At 38.9% G+C, this 10,858-nt stretch overlaps 1 protein-coding gene across 1 annotated transcript; it reads right to left on the bottom strand.

Moving 5' to 3' along the window:
• Nucleotides 1-1,238: 1,238 nt before the first annotated feature.
• On the bottom strand, nucleotides 1,239-10,021 carry gucd1 (guanylyl cyclase domain containing 1). Its single transcript, XM_057831782.1, has 6 exons — nucleotides 9,605-10,021; nucleotides 9,439-9,523; nucleotides 5,997-6,162; nucleotides 5,827-5,918; nucleotides 5,508-5,749; nucleotides 1,239-1,763 (listed from the first exon to the last, which is right to left on the bottom strand). Exons 1-6 carry the CDS (start codon nucleotides 9,609-9,611, stop codon nucleotides 1,672-1,674), a joined length of 684 nt encoding a protein of 227 aa, XP_057687765.1. The 5' UTR covers nucleotides 9,612-10,021; the 3' UTR covers nucleotides 1,239-1,671.
• Nucleotides 10,022-10,858: the final 837 nt, after the last annotated feature.

Here is a 10,858-nt window from a genome sequence, read left to right as displayed (position 1 = left end):
TCCGTCCCAGTCTCAGGTCTTGTGCAGATACCAACAGGTTTTCTTCCAGAATGTTCCTGTATTTGGCTGCATCCATCTTCCCGTCAATTTTAACCATCTTCCCTGTCCCTGCTGAAGAAAAGCAGGCCCAAACCATGATGCTGCCACCACCATGTTTGACAGTGGGGATGGTGTGTTCAGGGTGATGGGCTGTGTTGCTTTTACGCCAAACATATCGTTTTGCATTTTGGCCAAAAAGTTCAATTTTGGTTTCATCTGACCAGAGCACCTTCTTCCACATGTTTGGTGTGTCTCCCAGGTGGCTTGTGGCAAACTTTAAACGAGACTTTTTATGGATATCTTTGAGAAATGGCTTTCTTCTTGCCACTCTTCCATAAAGGCCAGATTTGTGCAGTGTACGAATGATTGTTGTCCTATGGACAGACGCTCCCACCTCAGCTGTAGATCTCTGCAGTTCATCCAGAGTGATCAAGGGCCTCTTGGCTGCATCTCTGATCAGTTTTCTCCTTGTTTGAGAAGAAAGTTTGGAAGGACAGCCGGGTCTTGGTAGATTTGCAGTGGTCTGATGCTCCTTCCATTTCAATATGATGGCTTGCACAGTGCTCCTTGAGATGGTTAAAGCTTGGGAAATCTTTTTGTATCCAAATCCGGCTTTAAACTTCTCCACAACAGTATCTCAGACCTGCCTGGTGTGTTCCTTGGTTTTCATAATGCTCTCTGCACTTTAAACAGAACCCTGAGACACTATCACAGAGCAGGTGCATTTATACGGAGACTTGATTACACACATTTGGATTGTATTTATCATCATCGGTCATTTAGGACAACATTGGATCATTCAGAGATCCTCACTGAACTTCTGGAGAGAGTTTGCTGCACTGAAAGTAAAGGGGCCGAATAATATTGCATGCCCCACTTTTCAGTTTTGTATTTGTTAAAAAAGTTTAAATTATCCAATAAATGTTGTTCCACTTCACGATTGTGTCCCACTTGTTGTTGATTCTTGACAAAAAAATTAAATTTCATATCTTTATGTTTGAAGCCTGAAATGTGGCGAAAGGTTGCAAGATTCAAGGGGGCCGAATACTTTTGCAAGGCACTGTATATATATATTTGACAATCATTTCCCAAGGACATGGAAACTCAAACTAGTTCTTGTTTCAGAATATTTCACAGAACCCAAGTTCTGTTGGAGTTTATAATCATCTGTAAGATCAGCCTCACATGTAGACAAAATATGGGAGTCACATTTTTTAATATAATGCAACTCAAATTTACACAGAGACTAGTAATAATTAACAAAAAACATGTTCAATCAATACATCTCTGAACGCATCATTGTAAGGCAGATTTTAATTACCTGAGACTTTCAAACCCCGACTAGTTTCCCTGTTGCAATAAGCATGTGACCAAAATGTGACACATCGTGTTAGGACTACTTGCAAAAACAAATTGTGTTCACTTGGAAAAAAAACAAATATGAATAAAACTATAAGACCTGAATAATGTGCACCACTTTCTGAAAACTGAAAATGAGGAAATTTGTTTTCACATGAGCAACTGAACTCATTAGCACCAGCGGGGGTGAAGGTATAGGGGAATGGATCTATTGAAGTCCTATATTTAATCATGATAGTGTTCATTATACGAAGTAAAATCCAAAAGTGCCTATCAGCTTGTTTTAAAGATGAAGAGGATGTCCTCGTCTGTCCCGTAGCTCCGCCGAGCCTCTTCAAAGTTACTGACAGTGGTGCAGCAGACCCCTATATGAGCACACAGACAATATAAGTTTGCTTCTCCAGAACCAACACCATTGGTATTGATGTATTTTTCAGACCAAAACAAATCGCTCTTGCACATAAAGCTGAGCTCTTCAAAACGCTTCATGACGAAGAAGAAAAACAATGTCATATCTCATCTTTACGGGAATACATTGAGTCCTCGGGTTATGTTGTCCTCAACTTATGACACTTCAACTTTACGACACCTGTGCCTCGTACGTCTTATAGACCCCAGCACTGTAGTTTCTGCGTAGCTAGTGCATAGCGCTAGTCTGTGTTTGTGTGCCGGGAGTATCATTGCATTTTTCACAATATGGCCCCAAAGAAGAAAGCTTGGGTCCTTCAGCGATGCTGGTACAGCCAAAAGAAAAGCAATTACCATGGAAACGAAGCTTACATCATTAAAAAATTTGAGAAAGGAAAGACCCTGATGGACACCGTTAAAGATATGCCCAATTGACTTGTCGCCCAAAGCAGTTTTGTGTTCACACAGGCAAGGGGTGTGTCATCTTATGCACCCCACGATTCGATTAGATTACGATTCGGGGTGCTATGATTTGATTATTGAACGATGATCACAGTATTGATGATGGTCATGGTTATCACGATTATCGATGCATCGTACATTACTAATTAATTAACATTAATTAATAAAGTGGCCAAACAAATTTATGTCCATTCTTTATTTAAAATATCCTAATGATTCAACAGGAACGATGGAAACATGGCCATACAATTAAAAGCTGCCCTTAAAAAAAGTGTCTTTAGAAATAAGACTTCTTTTAACCAATATTGTTCATTGTTTAAACAATATTTGTTTTCACACTGTACTATTTCGCATGTTTGTAGTGTTACCGCTGTACTTAATCCTGGTTTTAAACCTTCTGCATCTGGAGTAACTGATGTATACCACCAAACAACGCACAATTTGACAGGGAAATACATGTTAGCGAAGTCACTAATCAGCATAGTGCTCGGCGCTAACTAGTAACATCTCAAAAACAACAACAATAAAGGCTAAACTGACTTAGCAAAACACTAGGGACTTTTTCCAATTAAAACGACTTAAAGCTGCTGCTGGACAACTGAAAGACAAGAAGCAAAGAACTATCTCTCTTCCCCTCTCGCTCTATAAAACAACGCACAGAAGCATGACCGCCGGGTACCTGCCTGTCTCATACACAAATTTATTTTCCAGTCTTTTGAAAAGGAGTAAATCTCTCGCTCAGTAACCGGCAGCATCCATCATAACTTTGTGCATGGGTTGGTTAAAGGTGTCTGGGCGGCAGCCATGTCTTGAATTTCGTTCCGCTACAAGCGGCTGTCATAAAGTTATTAGGGAACATCATTGTTTTTGAAAATTCATGAATCATAATCGAATCGTCACGTGTCGAATTGCGATGCATCTAATAATCGATTTTTTGGCACTCGCTTAACACAGACGTTACGTCGCCAACAGTCGAAGTCGGCAAAACCAAATAACTTCCAGTTCACGTAGCGTTAAAGTAAGGACACTAATGTAATGAATCAGGTAGCATGAATGGTTCAGGTTGCAATATTGATATGTTTAGTGTTGTGTTCTCTGGACTTTCCACATCTCTGACTAAAGTGAGAGAGATGGGTGGACGAGTTGGCCAGAGCATATAGGCTGGTTTGTTTTTGATGGCATTAACTATGGCCTACAGTAGTCGTGTTTCATGCTTTCAGTTGCAAATAAATCATTGAAAACTCTAGCTCTCATTGACCTGTTAGCAGTAATGGTAAAGTAAAGCATCTTTTAAAAAAAAAATTTAATGTATGTTAGTTTTCTTACACAAAGTATTTTAACGTAAAATACGACTTTCACGGTGAAATCGCTGGCATAGGAACGCATTCGTAACACGAGTACCCCCTGTATGTATGTCATTCAAAATTGGTCTTTACCAAGTAGCTAAACACAGTCACTAGAAAGAACCGTTCAAAAGAATTGAATAGTTGTGAAACTTAAGTGTTGAAACCACCTTCGCAGCCAGTTGTGTTCCATACAGTGCTAGTGCTAATAGGGATGTCCCGATTATGTTTTCGCACCCGAGTCACCTCATTTTGAGAATTTGCCGATTCCGATCCTCTGAAATATGGCCCGACCCGCCTGCTTTCCGATCACGTGATCGGATCGGGGACATCCCTATTAATGTAAGCTTCGTTTAGCTTAGCAAGCTACAAAATAAAAGCACTTCAGGTGAACAACGGCCACTTGGTCATCTTACTTCAATTTTCAGGGCATGTACAGAATTTTACGTATGGTTTTGGAAAATACTCTTAACTTATCAAAGGCCCTGTTAACTTTAGGGCTGCAGCTATCGATTATTTTAGTAGTCGATTAATCGATGAACTAGTTAGTTTGAATAATCGAGTAATCTGATAAGGAACATGAAAAATTAAAATACCGGAGCTGAGCCTCAAACAGTAAAAAAATAAAATAAAATAAGTATCTATGTACAACAAACAACAATGGCTAACTTACATAGCAAAAGTCCGCTAGCTTAAATGCTATAAAACGCTAACGCTTTTTTTTAAAAATTTTTTTTTTAAACAATGCTCTAAACACATGGTCCAGACACATATTCTCACAAAAAATGATTAAAAAAATAACGGCTAAATATACCAATACACTAAATTACGAATGCATTACCTCAAACAAAAACTTGGCTGATGTTGGCCTTTAACACGGAGCAGCTGGATTCAGCCATGTGAAATGAGGCAGACAAGAGGGTGGTGTATCCAACCAAAATCAATAAAACTAAATGCAAACACTTTCTAAATAAACCACCACTTTAATTAAACAAATACTCGAAGCAGCAAAACATAATTCGAATATTTTTTCTAATCGAATACTCGAGTTAATCGATTAATCGTTGCAGCACTAGTTAACTTAGCTCAGCCATAGTGGCATTGCCAAGTCAGCATTAGATTCCAAATTCGGTTATTTTGTCGCAGTGACGTAGTTTTCTTTGCTCAGCTCTGTTGACAATGTAAAACTGTTCAGTTGTCTGTAGCTGATTTGATTTTGATCTTAACTCCCTCTGAAGGGTTGTCAAAAAATAAGTACGACAGGTACAACTCCAGCATTCTATTATTTCCATTCAGACATTGTTCAACATTCAGACTTGTTTGCAACTGGTACAGACGAATGCATGAGAAAGACATAATAGTAGAGGAGCAATGAATTTGGGAACAATGAATTCAAATGAAAACACACATAAAAATTCATAAATAAAATCAGACTTCAATATCAATGATGATTTCCAATCATTATTTTACAGGTTTGATTACTATATTAAATATAACATTACTACTTCTTAATCACACTTCTTCTTAATCTCACGCCAACGATGCTCTGTACCCCAAACCAGCCGTGTTTACTCCATGGCCTTGGAAATAACATTTAAACAAGTAAAATTAAGTAAGGGATGTCCCCGATTCGATCATGTTATCGGAAATAGGGCCCGATCACGTCATTTTAGAAGGTCGGAATTGAGTGAAAATGATCGGGTTTTTAAGATAATTAATCAAAAAATACAGAACCACTATGTCATTTTAGAAGGTCGGAATTGAGTGAAAGTGACCGGGTTTTTAAGATAATTAATCAAAAAATACAGAACCACTATTATTTGTTTATTTCTGTTAAAGTTTGTATACCAATGTAAAAGCTTTTTGATAATTGCAATCTGAAGATATATTACTCACGGTCAGAATACGCAGGGTTGTTGTACAGAATGCATCCAGTGGTCCTGTTGAAGCCACGCAGCACCACAAAATGTCCCTGATACTCGGGTTTCCGGCAGAAACACTTCTGGCCCACAGGGAGGAAGCAGCAGTACTTGACAGGTGCGGCGCAAAGTTCACACGTCAAGATGACCGCATTGACGAGAACGATGGCAACGTGCCTCTCCTCTAGGTGAGACTCGATTTCTTGAATGCTCACAGAGCTGTCGGAAGGATATTAGAAAACTCCTCAGCGATTTGTGACAAACGGCCATTTGTATTTGAATGGATTTGTACCTACCATTTCTTAACAACCACACCTTTCGTTTCTGCTTTAAGAAAAAGCTCATTCACTCGGTCTTCTTCGGTATCAAAATGCTTCTTATAAAAGGACTGCAATGTGGAGCACAGGTATTACATACAGAAATTATGTAAAATTTCATGTTTTTATTTTGTCTTGAAGAATGGTACCTGACTCCTAAAGCCCTTATCAACTCCCAGGGTCTGTGTGTAAAAGCAATGCTTGATTCCTAGATGGCACATGAGGTAGGCCAGGTCAATAGTCCACACACTCTCAGTCATTTTCAGCTCCCAGCATGCTCTCCGAAATTGCTCATCACTAATGGGGTGCAGGTACCTGCCAGGCCAAACATACACATGCTCAGCTCATAACAGCTGAATTTGTTTTAGAGTTAGACACAATTACAATGACATTTTTCACAGTTTTGACATTGTTATACTTTAAAATTTTAATAACACCGAGGGAAAATTTAAAAAATAAAAAATTCTGTTAAGATTTTTATGCCTATTAAAATCCAAATTGGAATGCTTATATCAAATCCAGGCAGTATGGTAAAAGAGTGATTAGCACGTCTGCCTCACAGATCTGAGAATGTTGCTTCAATCCCGGCTCCGGCCTCCCTGTGAGGAGTTTGCATGTTTTCCTCCGTGCGTGCCTGCTTGGGTTTTCTCCTGGTATCCTAATTCCCTCCCACATCCAAAAAACCTGCATAGTAAGCTGACAATTCAAATTGCCTGGAGATGTAAGTGTGTGTGTGAATGGTTGTTTGTCTCTATGACTGGCTGGCAACCAGTTCAGGGTGTACCCTGTCCCCTGCCAGTTATTAGCTAGGATAGGCTCCAGCACCCCCGCGACCCTCGTGAAGATAGGCGGTTCAGAAGATGAATGAATATAAATTCCAACACATCGATCCACCCCCAGCCCCCACAGTTTATCTTTATCATTAAAAAAAAAAAAAAAGTTAAACATTGCCATCATGCCCGTTTACTTTCATATTTCATTGTATGTCAATATATACATATAGTGCCTTGCAAAAGTATTCGGCCCCCTTGAATCTTGCAACCTTTCGCCACATTTCAGGCTTCAAACATAAAGATATGAAATTTAATTTTTTTGTCAAGAATCAACAACAAGTGGGACACAATCGTGAAGTGGAACAACATTTATTGGATAATTTAAACTTTTTTAACAAATACAAAACTGAAAAGTGGGGCGTGCAATATTATTCGGCCCCTTTACTTTCAGTGCAGCAAACTCACTCCAGAAGTTCAGTGAGGATCTCTGAATGATCCAATGTTGTCCTAAATGACCAATGATGAGAAATAGAATCCACCTGTGTGTAATCAAGTCTCCGTATAAATGCACCTGGTCTGTGATCGTCTCAGGGTTCTGTTTAAAGTGCAGAGAGCATTATGAAAACCAAGGAACACACCAGGCAGGTCCGAGATACTGTTGTGGAGAAGTTTAAAGCCGGATTTGGATACAAAAAGATTTCCCAAGCTTTAAACATCTCAAGGAGCACTGTGGAAGCCATCATATTGAAATGGAAGGAGCATCAGACCACTGCAAATCTACCAAGACCCGGCCGTCCTTCCAAACTTTCTTCTCAAACAAGGAGAAAACTGATCAGAGATGCAGCCAGGAGGCCCATGATCACTCTGGATAAACTGCAGAGATCTACAGCTGAGGTGGGAGAGTCTGTCCATAGGACAACAATCAGTCGTACACTGCACAAATCTGGCCTTTATGGAAGAGTGGCAAAAAGAAAGCCATTTCTCAAAGATATCCATAAAAAGTCTCGTTTAAAGTTTGCCATAAGCCACCTGGGAGACACACCAAACATGTGGAAGAAGGTGCTCTGGTCAGATGAAACCAAAATTGAACTTTTTGGCCACAATGCAAAACGATATGTTTGGCGTAAAAGCAACACAGCTCATCACCCTGAACACACCATCCCCACTGTCAAACATGGTGGTGGCAGCATCATGGTTTGGGCCTGCTTTTCTTCAGCAGGGACAGGGAAGATGGTTAAAATTGACGGGAAGATGGATGCAGCCAAATACAGGAATATTCTGGAAGAAAACCAGTTGGTATCTGCACAAGACCTGAGACTGGGACGGAGATTTATCTTCCAACAGGACAACGATCCAAAACATAAAGCCAAATCTACAATGGAATGGTTCAAAAATAAACGTATCCAGGTGTTAGAATGGCCAAGTCAAAGTCCAGACCTGAATCCAATCGAGAATCTGTGGAAAGAGCTGAAGACTGCTGTTCACAAACACTCTCCATCCAACCTCACTGAGCTCCAGCTGTTTTGCAAGGAAGAATGGGCAAGAATGTCAGTCTCTCGATGTGCAAAACTGATAGAAACATACCCCAAGCGACTTGCAGCTGTAATTGGAGCAAAAGGTGGCGCTACAAAGTATTAACGCAAGGGGGCCGAATAATATTGCACGCCCCACTTTTCAGTTTTTTATTTGTTAAAAAAGTTGAAATTATCCAATAAATTTTGTTCCACTTCACGATTGTGTCCCACTTGTTGTTGATTCTTGATAAAAAATTAAAATTTTATATCTTTGTTTGAAGCCTGAAATGTGGCGAAAGGTTGCAAGGTTCAAGGGGGCCGAATACTTTTGCAAGGCACTGTATGTATATATGCACATATTAAATAAAAAACAGGCACGTGTGTATAGGGCTAAAACTGATGATTATTTTCATAATGAAATTGTTTTCGGCATGTTGTAAGTAGCAATGAAGACAAAATGGATGACCATTTCATTAAAAAAATAATATTTTATGACAGCTTCCTGACTTAACTTTAGTCTACCTCTGTATTGAAATATCAATCAATCAAATCAATTTAATTGATTAGTTGTTGCAGCATTATTAAGGAGCTAGGTTATACAATAAGATGTGTAGAAAATTTGCAAAAATGTGAATTACTGTATTCCGAAGGCAGATTTTTGTTCATGTCCTACTTTGACTTAACAAAAATATAATGAAGAAATCTTATATTTACCACTGAGAAGTTATGTATATGTAATAATTTCAAAAATTTAGACAAGTTTTAGGTGAAGAAGGTCCTAAACGATTAATCTGTTATCCAAATAGTTTTAGATTAATTTGCCAATTGATTAGTTGTCGATTGTTCAATTAACTGCTGCACCTCTACGCATGTATGTAAAAATATTAAGAAAATTTAAATGCTGTAGTTAAAAAAATGTTTACGTCATAGAGCAAAACTGAAAGCAGTTTTGGATTATTCATCCAAAAATTAAAAACAGCTGTCAGACTAAACAAAAAAATGTTTTCCCCGGTGTAATAATGCTGAGATAGTGTGGTAATACCGCAACACAAGTTAAAACATTTTAGTTTTTGTTTACAAGTAATGTTTTTTTTTAATTCTGGAATAAGCGTGTCCATAAATTTATTAATGTATTAGAATTAAATTTGTTAATGCATTAGAATTAAATCCTTCAATGGCACATTCTAATCCCAAATGTAAATTTCTGTTTCACACTTACATAGATGTGATAAAATCAGTATTTCTACTATATGACTATACTATACATATTACAAGCACACAAAGACACCGCTTATTTTGCTTACTTGAGTACCATCCTGGAGCATGCTAAACCACAATCCCAGTGGTACAACTGCTGAATGACAGGCACTTCCAGCAGGACGGCATCATCTGGAGGGAAGCAAACATTTATTGTGACCTATGTTCGTCGTCACCTTCGTCGGTTTGTTGACATCATTTGATGTCACTCACCTGTCATTCTGCTGACGTCTCACGAACGAAAACCCGCCAACTAGCTTTCCCAAATCAGGATTTGGTGTTTACAATCGCGTTTTAGCCGCTGGGTTTTTCATTTTAGATATCTCGTCGAGAGAAAACCCTCGAGATTACCGTGAATGGCAGGCTAACAGTATTAAAATTGTGTTCGCTGGAAGACTAAACGTTCACTTATTAGTACCTTCACTTATGGACTGACATTAAAATTGCAATAAGTGAAGCGCGAAAACACGCATCTGTCACGCAGAAAACATAAAAATCAGAGCGACGATTCCAGAATTCGGAATTTTCTGACTTGCCGTAGTTTCTTCTTCGGCCGATTGCTAGGGTTCACGACTCACACGCGACAACACAGCCTATACCGCCATCTAGGGGATTTAGATAGGCGTCATTGTGATATGATGTGCACGAAATTGCTCCAACAGGGCCGAGAACCAAAAGTGGTATTTCCCATGTGGCAAAATGTGTAATGTGGCAATTTTATTTCGCCATGTGGCTTTTTTTTGCCATATGGTATTTTTTTGCCAGTGGCAAAATGGATTTTGACATATGAGGATTTTTTGAGGTGTATGGCAAAATGGATTTTGGTTTGTCGCATTTTTTTTTCGGGGTCGGGGGGTATGTGGCATTTTTGTGGGGTATATGGCAGTTTTGAAGGCCATGCACGTCCATCCCATTGACGACTATGCACGTCCAAATTTTCTATTCATTTTAAATGGCATGAAAACGTGTGGCTGGGATTTTTGACCATACACATCACATTACAGCACATTAGACAATCAGCTGACACCCAAGTCAGGCTATGCCATTGACAGCTACGCACGTCCAAATTTTCCATTCATTTTAAATGGCAGAAAAACGTGTGGCTGTGATTTTTGACCATACACTTAGCATCACAGCGCATTGACATTCAACTGGCAACCAAGTCAGGCTATGCCATTGAGGGCTATGCACGTCCAAATTTTCCAAAATTCAAATCCACTTTGCCACATACCAAAAAATACGCCAAAATCCATTTTGCCACATGGCAAAAAGAAAAAAAAAAGCCACATGGCAAAATCTGCTTTTTGCCACACGACAAAAAAAAAAAAAAAAAAAAGCCACATGGCAAAATCAATTTTGCCACATGGCAAATACCACTTTTGGTTCTCGAAGTCTCTCCAAAATTGACAGTACAGTAGTCAAAAATATCTAAAAAATTAATTTGACTTATATTATTAATGAACCATA

Source organism: Corythoichthys intestinalis, chromosome 3, assembly GCF_030265065.1.
Source record: "Corythoichthys intestinalis isolate RoL2023-P3 chromosome 3, ASM3026506v1, whole genome shotgun sequence".
Taxonomy (NCBI): Eukaryota; Metazoa; Chordata; class Actinopteri; order Syngnathiformes; family Syngnathidae; genus Corythoichthys; species Corythoichthys intestinalis.
This window is presented reverse-complemented; position numbering and strand designations above follow the sequence as displayed.